Genomic DNA, 20577 nt, shown 5'->3' with positions numbered 1-20577 from the left:
AACTTAAATGGTGCTATAATAGGGATCAGCCAAACCATTTCTTAAGGAAAAAGTAAATTTTTTCCCTCCTCCTACACTCAAGTTCTGTTGTCAGGTCTCCACCCAAGCACTTACATCCACTTGCTGGTACTCAGTGTGTAAATCCTGTGAAACATCCTCTGACAGTGATACATCATTCAACAGATACTTCAATGTCTACATCACAATTTTGTCTCATTCCTCTCCCAAGACATCCAAGTGCTCAGGTTTTACATGATCATAAATGCTAAATTTTCACAATGCTGCACTAGATTTTTAATACTGAAGCTGTGACAAATCAAATGAAGCAGCCTCATCTGTATGTCCAGAGCAGGTTTTAGTAATTAGATGTCTGTGCAATCATTTTCTGTTTTGTTTAGTCTGGATTTGATGGTCTGATTTGCTTACTCTCTCCAGGATATAGAAATACACCACACTGTTAATTAAGGTATTAAAATAAAAGCAATTAAACCTGGTACAAGGAAATGCAGTTTCATACAGAGAATGTAACTGGAATAGAAAAGAAATTATAGACATGCAGCATAAAAATTAAAAATTGAACACATGGATCTATACCTATCACTAACATTTCTCTACATATATTAAAAAATTATCACATATTTAGAACAGGTTGCAGTCCTGTTAATAGCAAGATTAAGAAAATAATAACTTGAAAATACTTAAATTCAAACCTTCACAGAAATACCAAGAAGCTCTTCAGGATATGATAGCTGGAAATGTATTTTACTACAGAAAATTGGGATAAGACTACAAAAACATAAATTTTGGAGAAAAATATATTAGCCAGTCTAAGAGATTTTTCAGAAAGTAAACACAAATTATTACTCTATCAGCAGTGGCCAGGAAATCTTCCTGACATGCTAGAAAAACATGCAGAAATAACTATCCTAGGCGTATGATGTGATTTTTGTAATTAATTATGAAACACTGTCTCAGGGGTGGGGCGTGGCTGTGGTAGAGTGGAAAGCAGATTAAAAAGGGAATCCTTTATCCATACATAGCCCTGATAATTATAGTTAAATGCAGAGTTTACAGCTGAATGCATTGTTTGGTTTTTATTTGGCAGCAAACCCAGATGATGATGCATTATGTTGATTTTCTGAGAGCCAGGACTACCTAGCAAGTTGTTTGTGGAAAAGGAAGAACTGTCTTGATCCACTGCAGCTGAGGGGGATGTGCTTGGTTTTTCTGACCACAATTGTCCTGAGTAACCAGTAACAGGACTCAGAAATAATTGCCTTTTTGGGAACTTAAAGGAGTAAGCTGCAGAGATGCATGTTGGTGAGGGATGATTCACAGATTGGTATTTCTGATTTTATTTTCCTTATCACTAAAGGGAATGGTGTTCACACTTGTGTCTTCTTTTTCCCTAATTTGCCTGCTTATCCTACTTGGTAGCATTCAGAAAACTCCAGATTCAGAATGCACCACATTCAATGCTCACTGGCTACTTAGTGCTCCAACTTTGATACTCAAGTACTAAATTAGAACTTAATATGTGTTTCTAAACTATGTCAGTTCACAGCAACAACTACAACTGCTACATTTTATACTCCCTCTAGGAGGAGAAGAGTTGGAGGTAGGCAAATCCTGCATTTTAAACACCTCTGGAGTTGTGTGTGAGACTTAACCTATAGAAAATATCCAAAGTTAATGCTTTACTCAATGTTTTCTGCAGGGTAATTTTTCTCTAACTAAAACCCAGAATTCTTTACTTTCTTTTCATTTATTGTGCCATGCAACAGCTGCTTGTGTAGTGAAACAATATCTTGAAAAAGACATGAGTGCTAGAGAAATTTGCTTTATTTATTTTAATACTGCATTTTGTGAAAAGCTCAGAACAGTTACCTTCTTCATTCTGAGATTACATAAATTATTTCTGCAAACAACTCAGGCTTGATTCATCTGCTGTGATCTAGGCTTGCTTCAAGATGTCTGAAGTGTAAGACAGAGAAAAGCAACAAAGATGTTATAAAGTGTGATTGACTATTCAGATGGTGGGGAATTACAAAATGTAGTAACATGAAATAAAAAAAAGGACTTTGCCTAGTAGGGGAATGAAAATTAGTGTGACCTGCCTTTAGTGTTCAAAAGTATGCCTACCTGTGAACAGCAGTGAGGAACTGGTAAACAAAGGTTTTAAGGAAAAAAGGAGTGTTAGACTAAAAATTTGCTACAACTATTGATGACTTATGAGAGTATAGGAAACCTGTTGAATTCATTGTCTCAGACATCAATGTTCAGTGACTGACTGATATTTTTGATGGGCTGAATTAATTTTAAGAGTGCTGCTAACTCTTTTTTAGGCATGCTGAGATGATCATTCAGACAAATCAAGCCTCAATCTTCTCAAAGAGAGCAAATCAGGAAGGGAATCCTCCTCTTGGACTCACAGAGAACTGCTGGCTCACAACAGAGCTCATTTCTGTGGAACAGCAAGCACTGCCCTATTGCCTGGGGCAGTCTTCTGGATGAGGTAATTAATCCAGTTAATTAATTTTTTGATCTGTGATGCAGGAAATGGTATATTCCTAGGTTTTGCCTTCCTGTTTGGTTTTAGTAAAAGTAATATCACTGTGGTACATAGAATTAGAGAAGTGTTTCAGTGGCAAGAGACTTTTTAGATTATTGAATTCAACAAATTAATTAAACACTATCTGTTTCATAACCAAACGAAACCATGGCTCTAAGTGCCACTTCTACGTGTCTTTTAAATACACAACTGATGTGAAGAACACAACTTCATATTGCTATTTACCAGCCTTAGCATAGGTTACACCTAGTTACTCTTCTTCAGACAGATTAATGAGAAACTCCTTTCAGCACAACTAGGAAACCCAAGATTTTTATATTTTTTTATAACCCAAGATTTTTCTATTTTTCCCAGACACGCTAACAGATTTCCAAAGGTTTATGGGGTTTAAATGAGATTATTTGTGAGAAATAAATCCCTTGGAATACAAAAATACCAAATGACAATTTTATTTCTTTTGTGTGTGTGTTATATTTAATTAATCTAAGTTTTCTAATCTGAATGCTCCATAAGAAGGAGGCTTAATGCATTTTAACCCAGAAACTGAACTACTTGCATTATCATTATATGCTTATGATTAAACCAGTCTCTAGGGCCTAAGAAATAAATTGAATGCAAAGTGAAGAAAATTAGGAAATGAATTTGCACCAGTATTTCAATTGATCTGTATAGTCTAACATGGGATTTTAGGCTTGGGACTCTGATCATAGTGTCTAGTTTTTGAAAATAGCTTTTTCCCCACTAACCACACAAATCTGATTATAACTCATATTGGGAAAGTAATGTCCTTGCTGCTGCTGCAGCATAAACCTTGTGCAGTTTACTCACACAGTAATGAAAATAATCTATTTTTTGTCTGATATACTGAGTGTCACCACTCTTGGTTTCAGGCTTGATGGCCTGATCATTTCACAGAATAACAACCACTTTTTTCTTGTCAATTTTTTCATCCTGATTTATCTGATTTCCAAGGGAACATTTTTCTCATCTTCTTATCTCAGCCTGTAGATGATTACTTGGTAGCCATATCTTGCTTACGTACGTACTGATTTTGACTCCACTGGGATTAAAGATGCAACTTTTACTGACTTGATAGGGACAGAGTTTTGCTTTCAGCTGGGAATTTAGAAATAATAACAGCAAAACTTCTTCCATCCCTTCCACAGCTGGGGAATGCAGAACCCAAGCAGAGACTGGCATGGTAATGTAAAGGAGGAGCCAAAAGCAGAGTTCAGATCCCCTGAAACTCAAGCCCTTCACTTGGTGAGTGCTGGTTATCACTCAAGTTGTAGGAGACATTCTGGATTTGGCCATTGCTTTGCATGCCTGCCATGACAATGCCATGCAGTGCCTTGGCAGCAGCTGACACCTGCAGCTGTTGGATGCAGCCTACCTGGACAGCTGAAATTAGGAAGAACCATGAGCAACTTGAACAAATAATTTCTTTGTGAATAAAGGTGGCATTTAAAATTAGATGCTGAAATATGCAAATAGGGTATCTGTTTTGAACGAAAAACATGAGTATGTGTTAACTTCCTTCTAAATTAATTCAGCACAAGTGTCTTTGGAGCTTAAATGTAGTTCTCAGGAGAGTAAATACTGCATAATGTGATATGCTAGAAAATATTTGAAATGCACCCACTAAAATCTTGTTTTACTGCTGCATTTCACAAAAACTTTCTAGCTGGCAAGTTCTACACCAGTTTGCAAAGATTAAAACTTTCTGCTAGAAAATTACTCCAAATAGGAAACTAAACTGATACAATGAAATTTTGGTTACCACTAGCTACGGCAATAATTAAGAAGCAAATTTAGCATCAGTTAGGAATAATTGCCAATCAAATCTAATCAGTTGTTAAAACACAATATCGCATAGTAATATTTCTAGTCCATATTTTTGTGCATGTTTTTCACATATACATTTTCATTTTTAACTTGTAGTTAAGTATTCAAACTGGAGAAAGCTTGTGTGCATTTAGATTTTTGTACTTCTCCATTCCATTCTGCATAAATGATAATAAAATGTTTATAGGCTTATAGTAAGACATAGTTCATGGTGAATAAAAAATAAATACTTTGATACACCTCTTTTAAAATTCATATTGTCATGGTAAAATATGACAAGAATATTAAGTTACACGTTAGAGACCAATTTACTACAGAAAAATGCAAATTGAAACATTAACTCTAGTTTTCTCATGTCTAAGCAGAACAATGGTTCATCTTCCTTATTCTCCAGCTATAATGCCTTGTGCAGTTATCCAGTTAGTTCAAATATTAAGTACAGGCAACCTGGGGTAATATTTGATCAAAAAATCGGCAAAGAATACCTAAATATAGAAATGCTGCTGATGTGCTGGACCTCTACACCAACACTGAACTGTGGGGTTTGTGGAAGTGCTTTTCTATGGCTGAGGTTCAAAACTCCACACTTGGCAATACTAGTTACTTAAAAATCAGATTGCCTCACTAAAAATACAGGGCTTAACGTAGTCTGTTGGCTCATGTAATTGAATAATTAGGTTCTGTTTTTCTTTATATTTCTCCTGCAGGATCAAAGTCTGTATCTCTTTTAAGAGGATCATCCCTTTCTGTTCTGAGCTGCCAGGCAAACAGCACTGCCTAATTACACAGTTCTACAGCAGTACAGCTGTCTTGAACTACAGAGACATACTGAGAGTATTTGTATCCCTTGCTGTTAGAAACACCACATTAATGCAAACTCTTGATCAATCAGTGATGCTGCTTTGCCAGCCTGTGGCTCCCATAATGGAAGAACCTGATGAAGTGGATGGGGGCCACTGTTCCCTTAGACACACAGAGCTCTCCTGAAATTAATCCCTCTTGTATGCTGATGTCCTTGGCTAATGGATGGGATGAAAACAGGAGCGGACATTAGAATTAGGCTACTGTAAAATGGTGTTGGGCTCTGCTTCTGCACTCTGTGCTCAGTAAGGGGGCATCTGAAATTGGTACAGAGACTCCCTTCTTGCTTCCCAGCTCATCAGTTTAATCTTGCTATGCAGCTGCATTCCTGTACTTCCCTGGGCTGTGGCAGTGGGTAACGTAGTACTGCACAACCTTTCTTTTCATTAGATAAAGGTGGGTAAGAGTAATTTAAATGCAAAAGTCTTCAGGAGGAACAAGATGTAAATTCAGTAATTTTAAGGTCTATTCTTTCTTTATACAGCTAAACAGAAGATCTCCTTATCTATTACCTAATACGTATTTATGTAAAATCGAAATCATCATATTTATCTGAGGAATACCTGTAACAACTCAGTAATTAATAAGCTTGTCTGTCTTCTCTTTTCCTTCCCAAGCAATTCCTACTATGATTTTTAGGATATACATATTGTAACTACAGCTATCAGCAACAAATTTTATTTACAGTTTCTGGCCATAGCATAAACCACTTCCTCCAAGCATTTATGAATGGGAAGACATCCTGTGGAAACCTTCAGTAGTGACTAGAATCACAATTCTGCACACCATGCATAAGGAATGTTATCAGAAGATATGGGAACAGGATGGTGCTGAGAGCAGGACCTGCACATCTTCTCTCTCCCATGAAGGATGTGGTGAGTGTCCATCCCTATAGATGCAGATTCTTCCTACCTTTCTATGGGAACCACACTGGAAGCTGAATTGCTTAAATTAACTAAGTATGAAACAGCTGTAAATGATTAATCCCAATTTTTAGCTCAGCCTGGTGTCTTTTCTTTTGCCTCCTTTTACACAGAGCTCTCCCCTGTTGCATTTCTCAAAAGAAGCAAAAAGCGAGACCGTGGCTCATCAGGTTAGAATAGGATAGTCACATACCTGTCCTGCTGAACAGAAACAGGATAGTTCAAGAGAAAGAGTAATTACAGAAAAACTTCCTCCTTTTGCCTTTGCTATGCTTCTGGAGGAGCCCTAACGAGGTAAGTGAACTTTCTTACTGATCTGCTACCACCCAGGTGAGGCACGTAGAGACAAATTTCACTTGTAGGGCAGGAAACTGACTCTGCATCAGCAACAAACCTGGGAAATCAGATTGGAGACTGAGAGACTTCTTAAAATTCCACAAATATGGGACTAGTCCTCTGAAAAATCTGATTGCAGCACTGAGAATATACAATCAGAATCTCCAGAACATCAACAAAACGAATCATGTATCAGAGAACGGATACGATGGCCACAAGCAGTTTCTACCAACAGATCTCCTGAGGACTCACCTGCCCAGGTGCTCTGGCCTTCAGCAGCCCCAGCAGCTTCACTGGGCACAGGGACAAATACTGCTGAGCTGCTGCTGGCTTCCAGGGGAGCTGCTGCCAGCAGTGTCTGCACCTGCTCCTCGCCAAAACCAGCTCACAGCCTGAGCTTTTGCTTTCCTCACGCTTCATCCTGCCAAAGCAGCTTCCTCGAGACCGTGTTTCAAAGAATATTTTACTAAAATTCTGACCTTTTTTCTTATTCTTGCCTCTATCTTCTCTGCCTTGTCTAATTTCTGATCACTTACTGGTTTTTTTTTTTTTTTTGCTACAAGCTCTTTGTTCTGATTAAATGAAAAAGTGGTGAGACAGACTGAACTACATGCGCTGTCAAACACCTAGAAAACATTCCAGCATAAAAGTATTTGCAAAATAAGCATTTCCCTAAGAGAAGACTTGACAAACAGCCTGAACAATAAAATTCTTGAACACCACCCAGTTGATGGGACTCTTTTCTGGGCTAATTTACATATTTTGACATAATTACTGTTATAAACACTTGAAGAAGCTTTGCAAGCAAGAATGCCACCAAAGCCTACATTTGATTGGGTCTCATTGCACTTGGCAGCTGTACAAAACTGTGGAGCATAGAAATGTGCTCAGATAGATCCTGGTTATACAAACACATACTACAAGCTTTGAATGCTCAATGCAAGTTTCTGTACAGGACAAAGATACCACAATTTTGTCCACAAAGCAGCAGTGGACATCTGGCTGCCTGACTCCAACTGCCTGCAACTGAAGATAGCCAGGGATTTAAAAAATTTTAAAACCAAAGTAAAAGATAAAATAAAAAAAAGAAATCAAGTTTGATATATATGTCTAAACATATATATGTATATGTGTATACACATGCTTCTGATCTAAAAGATGTGACTTAATAATTAAATAGTTCCTTCATAGATCTACAGAAGCAAGGAGTCCCCTAACTGAGGATAACCCCATCTTCTACTTTTGTCATGTGGAAGCCACTCATCATTACACAGTACAAAGGAGGAGGAAAGTGTTACCTGGAGGATATTTTATTTTTTTTTTTAAGCTGTATAGTTTTCTATCAACCACACTGCTGTCCATGTCCCACTACAGACTATTGTGAGACCTCTCTGATTACAGTCTTTCCTCATTCAAACTAATTTACCATAAATGCCTGTAAAGCAAGGAAAATACAGATTTTTGTGCTGGTCAGGGAAATTTAGTTCAATTGGCTTATCCTGCTTTGGGTGGTCAGTCTGTTTCTGTTCCCTTTCTGAGACAATCCCCACTTGCACTGCTGTATTTTTACTTACCTATACCATCAGACATTCCCATGGAATGGCTCAAGAGCCCAGAGAAGTCAAAGCATAGCTGCAGCTAAAGAGAAGTGCTACAAAAGGCTACAACCAGCACCTACATTTGAATTAACAGTTCTCAAATTTCAAGACAATATAAGCATCAGTATGATACTCACAGTAGTCCTGCTCACTGCACATATGGAAAAGAAATACCAGAGCTTTAAAAAAGTAATAAAAAAGAGTCTTTTTAGAGACAGCTTCCAAGACAGTTGCACAAATACATCTTTCACCAGACTAAATGGGTGCACTTCAAATGGAGTTCATCAGCTGATCTTGGCAAGACCTGATTACATTCATTAACTTTCTTCTAACTTACAGAATGTACCCTATTGAGCAGTAATGACATTTTAATTGTATTGGGTATTAGCAAAATCAGTTTTGAACATAAAACTTGTAATTATTTCATTTGTCTCTTAATTTATCATGAAGAAATTAGCTTTCACTTCTCTCAGGGAGATGTTCCTTTGCAGAAGAAAGAGAGAGGTCACAGAGCTGAGTTTACCAGTGCTGCACCTTCATTGAGAGATTGTAGCTGGAATATGGAATTGCAACAATTCTAATACTGCTAAATCCCATTTTTAAAGATTTTAATAGCTAAATTATCAAGGCCTTCTACTGCTGCCCCTTGCCCCAAAGTAGGATCTAACATAATCAGTATTATGAAATAGCAGCAGTATCCTGGAGTAGAAACCATTAATTGTCACCAAAACCTTGGGGTATACAGTGCAATCACTGGATAGGTGGACCATGATAAAATATTACTGAAATACTCTTTGATTTTAATGATACTTTTTAGAAATGGTACAAAAAAACCAAACACAGAGATGGATACAGTGAGGCTCCCCTCATGAAAACACTAGTGTTAAAATTTGTGAGAAGATATAATTAAAACTTTGCCCTTAAGTTGCCAATTTAGGGATTTAAGATCTGCTGCTTAAGAGTTACCTCCTAAAGACCTAGATGACTTTCAAGTATAAATACAAAATAAGCTAATACTATGCTTTACTGATTAATGTCCAGATGCTTTCTGCAACAAGATTGATACTAACTGTATTAAAAATGTCCTAAAGCATATGGATAATTGCTATTAAAGAAATTATTGAGTCGACAGAAAAGATATTAGCAAATCCATGTGGATATTGCAGAAAAATTAAATGCAGGAAAAAAATTGCTTTTATTGGTGAGCCTCAGCCTGTGGGCTGGAGTACTCAACTAGATTTGTTGACTCAAAACTGCAGAGGAGCAACTGTGCTACCAGGCAGACTCACACTAGCTATGACATTTGCCCCAGAAGCTCCATCATGCATGTGTTTTAGAAAGGAATGTGATTTAATTTCATTGATTCACTAGCATGCCAGCACCTGACGTGGCAAAATTCCACTGTGTTAAACTCACCTTAGGAAAAACTCATCTTTCTTAGAAAAACAGAATTTGACTGTTTTTGGCTTCCAACCATTGAAACCTGTTTTGTCTTCAGGGTAACCTATACCCCTCTGTGGAAACACTGAGATGCCTTGAGTCACCCTGCCATTTCCCCTTAGCTAAACCAGAGTGATCTCCTTAAGTGTTATGTGGCAGAGCACCTTTCCTAGCCCCAGAATTTTTGTGGCTTCTTTACTCTCCCTTATTTTTCTAAATCTGATATGAATGCAGACACTGGGCCTGGCCTTAGTGTCCTGTCAGCATTTTCATCACTATGAGAGCACCTCTCAGCCTTTCCTTGAGCCTCTTTCTGCATCTCTTACACTCATGTGTAAAGCATGAGCTGTTAAAAAAGAAACTGCAGAACTAGCTCATTATGAGGCTGTTACCACCAATGATCCACTACCACCATTTCTGAGTGGCTACTTTAGAAAAACCAAACAAACAGATTTCTGTTCCTTGTTCCTAAGTAGGTTACTTTGCATTTGAAATAACCATTTTTTTTTCCTCCCCCATGACAGTACTCTTCCTTAGAAACAAGTTATTAATGGTGAACTGAGAAAACAATATAAGTTTTGTACCCTACTGAGGTAGCTGACACGGGGATCAAAACTAAACATCAGCTTCCTGGCTCTGCGCAAAGAAAGCAAGGATAAATTTGGTTCTGTTCTGTTCATAAACAGATTTACTCACATTTCAACACAGAAACAGAGCTTTAAAACTTTCTGAAATGGCTGCTGGGTAAGAATTACCTGAGTAAACTGCCAGTAAAGCTTCATTCTCTTGGCTTTGGCATAATTGCATTCAATGAGCCTGGGCCTGCTGTTCACATCCACCAGACATCTGTTGTCGTCATCGTCAATCGTGGGGCTCAGAACACCCACGTGGAGCTGCTGACTGCTTGTGTAATAAACATTCTGCAACAGGAAGCACAAACAGGATTTGTGGCCTCTACACAGAAAGCAGCACTCTGACCCAAAAGCTAATGGCAAGGATAAATATGCTGAATAGCAATAGGCTGACCCCACAGTAGCTTTTAAATGATTTCCTTTCATGCAGAAGGCAACACAATATTTTAAAAGTTGGTCTAAATGAACAATTAATTGCTTAAATACTGGCTAAGTATTTAAGAGGAAATATGCAAATACAACTGATTATTGTCTCATCATGTGACTTTTTACTTCTGTTTTCTGTGGCCATACTGAGGGTCCTCAAAGAGGAAGATACCCTGGGATTGGTTTGAATATGGCCATTAGCTTTGATTAGACTATTTCATTTGAGGATAACACCTCACTGGAGAGGTAAAAAAAGAGAACAGCAGCACAGGAGTTCAGGGCATCTGTCGTTTATAGAACAGATAGAAAGATAAATTAAAGTTTTCTGCAGACGAATGCTAAAACCCACACTTGAAGCAGCTACTATATAAAAAAAAAAATAGTTGTTATCAACTGGTGACAGATACAGGCAGGAGAGAGAACAGAATGGCCATGTTTCAAGGCATTTGTTCTCATTTAACTTTTTATATGTCAATACACACAGATATAAGAGACAAGGAAAAGGGACAGACACTGGCTGCTCTGTATTTCTAGCAAAGAAGGGCCCTTAAAGGCTTCAGGGATTACACCTGGGACCAAAGGCATGAGTTTATTATGTTATACAAATTCTTTCTGCTCTGTTTGACTACAAAGATATGTGGAAGGTTTCTCTAGAAGAAAGAAAAAGAAGGGGAAGGATGGAGGGGATATGTCCTGTTTCAGATTGGCAGGTTACATGTAAGCCCAGGAAGGTAACACAGGAAGGTAAACATAATCCTATGCCAGGATTGCCTGATTGCTAATCACAAATAGAATTTATTTTGCTAAAATCAGACCTTTTTCTTGGAAGGACCATGAGAAAGATGAAATGGAAACTTTAGGTGTTAAGTCTGTGGTAACTCAGTGGTGGCAGAGTCACAACAGACAAGAGTGGACAGAAGCACCAAATTAATGCCCCTGTCATTTACTGTAGCTATTCTATTTGTCTGTAACAAAAGGGAAACTGGAAATTATGCTGGGTATATTTGGGAATCTTTTTGGTGCCCAGATTTTCCTGGTATTTCTTCATTGTTGATGCAAATTGTTTTATGTGTGAGTGTTCTCATTTGTGAAAACTCTGGTAAAATAGGAGAGAAAGCAGAAAAGCCGGGTTTAATGAGCTTCATGTAATTAAAAAAAAATCAAAAAATTGAATGCTGGAAGCAGTCAATGCAAGGATTGAATACAATCACAACAAATGATGGTGTTTTGGGCAAGACTGCAGCCCCTGTTTACCCTCCTGTAACACTACCAGGGCAGATGTAACCTGCCAGAGCTGCATTAAAGTTAATTAAGTCACCATTAATGGTTTAGACTAATCCAAAGTTTTGCCCCCTTAATGAAGCTCCATTGTTTTCACCCCACAGAAACAATAATAAGCCTGAGCTGCCTGAAGAGAGGTGAGTGAAAGTTTTAAGAGGTTGAACAGAGAAAAGCTGAATAGTTCAGTCCTGCCTTGCAGGAGGAGAGCAGGGAGATAAAAGCAGCTGGCAGAGCACATTTCCAGAATGGATGGTTATGACTGAAGTAAGGATTGAAGTAAACTGTAAGAACTATAACAAGATCACTCTGCATCCACAACTCAGGTTATTAACATTCCTGCAAACAAAATTGATGCCTTAGAAAATAAACAAATATTCAGAATGCACTTTCTAGACAGGCCAAGAACAACTATTTTAGACATGTATATAATTTAGACAATTTATTTTGGTGAGACTGAGGTAGTGACAGAGCATGGCTATAAGATCAAGATCTTAAAAGGGGATTGTTAGGACACCCTATAGATGAACATTTTGTTGCAGCTTGTTTACCTCTTACCTGAAATTATTACTAGAAAGCAAAGTGAAATTGTCAGTTATGTAAATTTTTAACTAATAGGAAGTGGTATTTCATTTCAGCATGTTGTCACTACAGAAAACATGATACAAGAAAATAAAGGGGGGCAATTTTTTTCTTAATGATACATATCAGTGACTGGAAACAAATGAGCAGGCCTGGCTGTAACTTGGGGAAGTGCATTCTATGGCTTAAGGTCTGCACAAAGAAAGCAGCGTGTCTGCAAACCCCCACGGCTGAGCTGTTGTATCAGCTCACACACCTCAGCCTTCTGCAGCACGGCCCAAAGGCTGCAGGTAATCATTTCACCTTCTGGATGGCCAGAGCAAACCCAGCTCACACTACAGCTCTGCCAGCTCCTTCTGGGGTCACTGCAGCAATTTTTCAGCCTGAGCCACTTTCTGGGCAGATGCAGAATGATGGCTCTGGCTGGAGGAACGACTCAATTCTGCTTGTTGGCAAAACTCTACAGAAGCACAATAATCAAACACAAATTTAATTCGCAGGTTGCTAATTAAGGGAGCCTACCTGCTGATATAACTTCATTTTTCATTGTGGGCCAGTTAGAAAAAGAGTTGAGAAATCCTAAATTCTCACCTAGTGTTGGGAAAGGTATCTTTCAGCTTGGTAATTGGCATGTAAAAATAAGCTAAAACAGAATGTGGTATGGTGGCAGCCTGTCCAGCAAGGCTCTTCCAGGATGTTGCTTTTCTTATCCAGTAATGTGGACAATATTTAACTGTTCTATGTATCATTACAAACATTTTAGTCTGTTATACAACAAATCCATTTCTTATTTCACTTGGGAATTGAAAACGCACGACCTTGCAGCTTGACTGCTGTTTCTTCTACTGGAGGAATCAAATAAAAACCACACAACCTCTAAAAATTAAATTTGAGCAGCATGTGAGCCAACAGGGAGGTACTGGTTTGTGTTGCACTTGGCCAGAAAACTTTTCTTAAAATCTACCAACAGTCCCTGGTTCCTCTTCCCCACCCTGAGAATTAAACCATCCCTGCACTGAGAGAACACAATAATAACTCTGTTGGCATGCAGGGAGGAGATCCATTTGGTAAAAGAGAATTAACTATTACTAATTACTGTTCTAAACTGAAACCTAAAAATGACTAAACATGAAACCATGGTAAAGTCTCCCTTTAAACGATTTCATATATTAAAACTACTTTAATTGCTTTCTATTTGCTTACTTGCATTTTCCAAAATACTTTTTGAAGGTTTTTTTGGGGGTACTTTTTGGGGTTTTTTGAGTGGTTGTTTTTGTTGTTGTTTTTTTGTTTTTGTTTTTTTTTTTAATTTGTTTAAAGGTGGTACACAAATTAGTTGTCTGGAGCAGGCTGTAGGAGATTACCTGAGTTACATGAACTGAATTACCCTCTCAAAATGTACATCTTAGCTATGCACACTATGCCTTTTTATTGAACATATTTTTAATTGAACCTTCAGGTAAAGTATGGCCTTGCAGATTAAAACCATACTCATGCTTTAACATCTTGTAATCACAGTTTGCAATTGTGATTTAAACAAGCTCTTAAATATATGCTCCTTCTTGAGGAGGATGCTTTTAAGAAGCATCAACAAGCACACAAGCTGTTCTGCAGTGCACTTCAGCACAAAAATGGACAATTGAGGCACTTTTGTTTAAAACACTTGAAAAGATACAGGTGAAATGCATTTCACTAGTACATTTGTTCTACAATATTGCAAACATCATCATCAACCCACATAACAGGACAAAAATTCTGCAGTAATTCAGGGCAGTGATTTGTTGAACAACAACTCCAGACTGTCCTAGAAGTCCAAATGACTGAACACTAAATATTAACTGCTAAGTTGCTGGGGTAACTTAAAAAATTTTACTTAGAACTTGGACTATTTTTATTTGAGCTACAATAGCAAATGTCACAGCAGTGCTTGCTCAAGGGACTAGACCTTAGACAAAAATTTATTTTGTTCCACTGAAGTCAAGACACTTGCTGTGTGCTGATTTACAGCACTCATTCCAAGTTCCTTAGCAAAACAAGCACACATTTTCACATCACCATCAACACATACTCCCGGAGGAGCTACTGAATTTCCAGGGGAAGAATTGTGCTTGAATATTGGTACCAAAGCACCAGGTAACAACTCCCTTTGTCTGTAACAAAATAAACCTCCTTGCAATTCATTAGTCTGCTCCAGCCCACAGCATTTTAACATCTTGTTTTTTCACTCTAGCAGCATTGATGTACAACTATGTCTCCTGGGCACCTGGCAGGGAGCACTTCTGTTTAGGAAATCACTTTGGTTTGACAAAAGGCACTAACCTTCTCAAAAAAGTGAAGCTCCAAGGATTCAGCATTACTGCCAGTGAGGAACTCTAAAAACCTGGGCAGGATTTGTGATCCACAAAGTTTCAGAGTCAATGTGTGCCCTGAGCCTTTGGCACGGCCAACCCTCCTTCAAGCACTCTCTCACCAGGTGGGTGAGTGCCATGCACACAGGGACAGGCTGACTATCTAAGATGCAGAAGAAGAAGAAAACAGTAGTAATGTCATCAAGAAACAGTAGTTTTCTTCTTCTGTTGAAAAAGAAATAAAAGGCGGAAATTGTACAGTGCAGGTGTATTATTTCACTTCCTGAAAAACTGAGTAGGTTTGCTATTGCCAGTGGTTTTCGTTAGGAATGAAGAGATTCCTTTAGAGAAAAAAACTTCCAATTGGCTTTACATCAATGTTATGGTACTTAATTTCACCAGTCATGAAGAGAAATTCTCATCACTTGATATGGAAATCATGATGGTCATGGAGACAAGGATGTCTAGGCCATGCTTCAGGAACATCAAAAAGCATTTGAATGCAGGTAAGACTGAGCTCCTATACTAGTGAGAAGAGAATGCAACAAAGACATTGTCCTTGAAGAGTCTTCAGGATTAACAGTAGATCCATTTTTTCATGTGAAGTGTTTGTGAATAGAATTAACCTTGAAAATAACATTGTTTTCAAAAACCTCTCTTCTAATGATACACAGTTCTTATCAATAGAAAAAGAAAAGCACCTTTTTTCAAACTGTTGTGCACTCTTTTGACAAGAAAAAGAGTATTTTTTCAAGCTGTAAATGATGTTAACTACAAAAATGCCTTGTAGCACACTGCCATGGGCTGCCTGCTTCCTTGCAGGTCCCAGCTGCATTCAGGGACCTCAGGAAGCTTTCCCTGGAAGCCTTCTGGGGCTCACAGCAGATTAAAGTGATGGGAAAGAAATTCTTCAAAACAAAACCCTGGGTTGTCAATGTAAAGGTTTGCAGCAAGCCAATGAATAAAGTAACAGATGTTTCCTACCTGGGCCTGAAGAGAAGCACATTGGTTGCCTTCAAAGCATGGCAGAGGTGTCTGCCACAAGGCTTCTGTTCCAGTCACTTTTGTGTTCTCAAAGGCCAGCCTCCTAACTAAACTCTTCATAATTAATCTTCCCCCAGACTGAAAAAATGTGGTGATTTCTTGTAAATTGTTTCCAGGATTTTCAATATCTGCTGAGAAACCTGCCTTGCAAATACCCTTATATCTCTAAACTGGCACCTTCCAACTGACGGACCAATTAGTTTGTAGCTTTCTTGTTTATTTTACTAGAAGTGTCCTATCTAAAGCCATAGTTTAATTTCCGTTTGCTCTACCCAATAATCTCTCTGTCTATTCACATTAAGACAAGCAAACTGAGATTGGTATCACATAATTAAAACTAATAAAATGGTTTCCCAAATCCTCATATGAGTTTAAAGTGTGAGGTTTAGTCGTGGCATACTTATTTTTGTTAAACAGTTTATCTTTATTTCTTAAGAAAAACATTTATTTGTCCTAAAAAAAGATATCTAAAGGATGAGAACATGAATGAGTGGTAGTTGAGACCTGCATAGGATTCTCAGGAAATCAGCATAATGACTAGGAACTATTAGAGAAAATTAGGTGTTTTAAATGTTCTCTGCACGTGCATTTCAGGTGAACTAATTTGATAAATTTTTTTTCTATTTAATATTCTAAGCTTCACATTTTCTAAAAGTTTGCTTGACTATCAAGGAAGCTTATAATGTTTCAATGAAAACAAAAGCTGTATTCAGTACTGCTACACAGACCGACTCCAGAAGTAAGGAGAAGCAACTTCACCTTTTGTCACGGCACCAAGCCATACCCTTGCTCATTTTTGGGGAATGCCAGGACTCCCCTCTCTTTTGATGCAATATCATGTAGCAAATCAGCAGGGAAGAGAAAATGGAGAGTTTATGCTTGGAGTCACAATCTCCCCTAAATCTCATTTGTTACATTCAGAACAAAGGGTCTTTTGGCCCTTCTATTCCACTCATCTCCTCCGAGATATTACAGATCTATGACAAGTTTTGCTTGTCTTCTGTTTTACACAGGGGGATGATGCTAAGCATGATCCACAGAATTTCCTCCTGTGCTTCAGCTCTGGCCCAGCCTGGTCAGACAGAGCCAGACCAAAAGGCTGGGACAGACCTCACTGGTACAGATCAGCCACTCAGCCAGGGCCTGGCAAACTGAAAGATGCTGCTGCTCTTTCTGAAAATCACCAGCTTGATTGCCTTGGCAGGTTTCCTGTAGGGCTGGAAGGATAATTCTGGTGCAACACTCACATACAGCGTGCTGCGTTGCAGTGGCACAGTGCAGGACACACCTAAATCTGCCATGGGAGAAATGAAACCCAAGGTAATTCAACCAACATTTTTGCCCAGTGAAAATATTTCAAACACCAACTCAAGCTAAAATCTGCACAACCCCCCCAGGATGCTGTAGAGTACAGGGGAGGGTAAATAAGCTCTGCTTACTTGGACACAAACGCACAGCTTTGGCCTTTTCAATGATGTCAGGCAGAACTTCTGTCCTTGAGAAGTTTGCCCTAAAAGGTCAAATTGTGATTCCAATTGCAATTAACACAGAAATTCTACCGACTTTGAGTGTGATGGGATTTTTGGCTCCAAGTTTGTTATTAAACTTTGAAAAGCCACCAGCCTTTATAAAGACTTCAGAGCTGAAGTGGGTTGCCAGTTGCAGTAAATTATTCATAGGAGCTAGTTTATCATGTAGCAAAAAATTACACTTAGATGTTCAACTTAACACAAGATGATTATCTGAAGGATAAATTGCCAACTCCCCACTGTAAGTTTAGAGCAATACATACCAATTTTCAGGCTGAAAGCCATTTGTAATCCTTATGGCAATGTTCCCAGTTGAAATCGTGCTGGAGACTGGTACATGACTCTGCATTTATAATGAGCAAACTTAATGCTCACCACCAGCAGTATTTATTTGCTACTTTGCCTTTGGCATAATAACTGAGGGATAAAAAGCCTGATTCACCACTGCTTTATTCCATCTTTGAACCATATATTTTTCCAAATGAATCCATGAAGTCATTTATTGTCAGGATTAATATATTAACATACTAGGTCCAAAGTCTCATAGCAGATTCATACTTGACTGTAACTCCAGCTAAGGAGCAGTCTGGTGGATTCCAGTAAATCCCAACTTAGCTCCCATTGCCTCTACTTGGCTGTTTTTATTGGTCCTGATTCCTGTTTTGGCATTTCTTGCTACATAAATACATCAGAAGGAAAGAGCTTTCCGACCCTGAAAAGAAAATGCCCAAGAGAATCCAAGTTCATTCTGAACAACACAAACATACACATCATTAAGATAAAAATCAAGTGTTTTCCCATTTACTATTCATGTAGGAAGTGGCAGAGGAGAGAGGCTGTGCTATCCCTTAGCAACAGCATCTCTGTGTCTTGTGCTGCCCTAAAACACTGCTGAGGAAGGAAATCATGAGAACATGGGCTGAGAATTACAGAAAGTTACCCCTAAGCCACAGGTCAACCCTCAGAAGATTCATGCTAGTTTTGGAGGCAGGTTTTCAGCCTGATGATTCAACTTTAAAGCCATCATGATGATACTTTATCCATGTGGAGCATCAATTAACTATGAATCTTGCCTTAGTGAAGAGCTGACAAACAGCTCTGGTATACCAAGTGTAGCAACACTTTAACTTAGATTTTAATTGTATTAAAGTGTGTAAGAAAGATACACTATTTCACGTCAGTGTTCCTATTTGTATCTACTGAATTAAGACACCAGCATATTGATTATTTGACCTACTTGCTGTTCTTCATGTCCATACACTAATTAAAACCTGAACTCCGAGCAACAATATTTGATAGTAATAAAACCAAGGTGCTCAGAAACTTTAAATAATACAGTGTGGTGCTAGAAATACATGCTTAAAGACACAAAAATGTTAACATTTTGATAGAAAATACACAGGTACTAAATGCCAGACCTTTTAGTTTTAATTTAAATTCATGAACTCATATTACAGTGGAATACCTAATTCTGATATTGCCTACTTTAGTATTCTGCTGTGGTTTTATTTTAAACAAGCAAACAAAAATCCTATTACTTAGGCTCCACTTTTTAAATTGAATAAAGCTGTCAATCATGGGTTTTACATATGCTCTCTATATATATATACCCTATATATACAGGAGAACTGACATAGTTCCCTTAATTCTGGTAAGTACAGAATTAACAAGGCCTGGATAAATTAAAATTGTACTTGATTTGGCTTTCAATGTTTCTCAGAGTTTTGCTCTTTTCTCTGTACAAGATCTCTACATTTCTTCCACAAGGGGAAAAAAAAAATTAAAAAGGCAGCAAAAAATCCAGAACAATTCTGGCATCTGTGTCCTGCTTTTTAAAAAACATGTTGTCTTATGGCTCCTGTGACTTGGACCTATCTGCAGTTTCCTTCACCCTTTCCCACTAATCTCTCTTTAACCTTCACAGTTTTCTTTGTGGATTCCTAAAGAACCCCCATGTCTTTCTTTCCCCGTTTTCTTTTCCTTCAACATATACTCACCAGGAAACAAAATGTCTTTGTTTCCATATGCTGATGCACTGGTCCATCCTTTAAAGCAGAGCTGACTTCTAGACAAAATCTGAGCTTAGTTCACTGCCATCTGTGCATGGGCATTTGGTAGCTCAACATTAAAAACTTTAAAAGCAGAATTTTTTACCTTTTCATAGCTACACCTCCAGATTACTATGGGCACAGTCAAGTTCAGATAATATATGTTTATATAATGCCCATCATCACCTTGAACCTCTTCCCAATCATCAAATCTTGCCATACAGCCTATTTTCCCTGCAATAAAATACAACTTTTCCACTTAAAGGCAACCCTTGCTGGTTTCCTCACTGATGTCAAGATTCATGCCCACTTCAAATCCCTCCCGAATGCTTCTGAATTTGGGTTTTCAGGCTGCCTTTCCAGAAGGCTATATCTTTCCTCTTGTTCTATTTTCCACACTGCTTAAACTTACTTGTCTTCATTTTCAAAGCCCTTCTGAACTCTTCTCATGTTACTTATCAGCCAAGCAAGTATCATTACCTTATTATCCAGCTCCTAATTGCCAGCCTTCACTGTTCTCTGCCCATTCCATAGAATTTCCCAAATGTTCAAAAAGAAAAAAATAAAACAGTAATTAAAATTTTTCTGATTAGCCCAAAGCATTACTCAAGAATGCTCTGTCAGTATGTTCTAGCATTCCCTTTTCATCTCTCCCAGAATCTCCCATTTCTAATACTCTCTTTGTAAGCTTTAGCTCTTCAAGTCAAGGGTGCAAGTTTTATTCTGTGGTAGTAGAGCACTTGATATTAAAAAACATCTGGATAATTATTTGAGTGCCTAGAACTGCAATAATAAGCATAACAATAAAAAATATGCAGTGCCAGGGATGTATCATGTAGCTTACCACTCCTCAGAAAGTGGTTCTTCCAGTAGTACAAACTTCTGAGAGTTTTCTAAAAAAAAATGTGTTATTTCTACCAGTATTATGTTTCCTAAACTAAATTTGATTGATTTTTTTTTGTCTACAAGGGATAAGTTAAGGGAAATTACAACCAAATGCTACTCCCTCTTAAGATGCTCTACAGGAAACACCTTGATCTCAAGTGTTCTGAGGTTCTTGCTTGTTTGTGAGGTTTTCAGATTGTAGGTTCATTTAGTTTTGCTTTCTAATCCAG

At 38.0% G+C, this 20577-nt stretch overlaps 1 protein-coding gene across 6 annotated transcripts in view; it reads right to left on the bottom strand.

Moving 5' to 3' along the window:
* GALNT18 (polypeptide N-acetylgalactosaminyltransferase 18) overlaps positions 1-20577 on the bottom strand; it is a 244246-nt gene that overhangs the window by 38389 nt on the left and 185280 nt on the right. For 5 of the 6 annotated variants that reach the window (XR_014955486.1, XM_085579837.1, XM_085579838.1 and 2 more), the window contains one exon: positions 10331-10495. The exons of the other annotated variant lie outside the window; for it this stretch is intronic. Coding sequence is in view for 4 of the 5 variants with exons in the window: in XM_085579837.1 (XP_085435963.1) it covers positions 10331-10495 (165 nt within the window). In the remaining variant the exon portion in view is untranslated. The remainder of the gene's footprint in view (positions 1-10330; positions 10496-20577) is intronic. 6 annotated transcript variants of the gene reach the window in all.

The sequence above is a fragment of the Lonchura striata genome, chromosome 5, assembly GCF_050655825.1.
Source record: "Lonchura striata isolate lonStrDom1 chromosome 5, ASM5065582v1, whole genome shotgun sequence".
Taxonomy (NCBI): domain Eukaryota; kingdom Metazoa; phylum Chordata; class Aves; order Passeriformes; family Estrildidae; genus Lonchura; species Lonchura striata.
The sequence above is the reverse complement of the archived record's forward strand: the minus strand, read 5'-3'. Positions and strand labels throughout refer to the sequence as shown.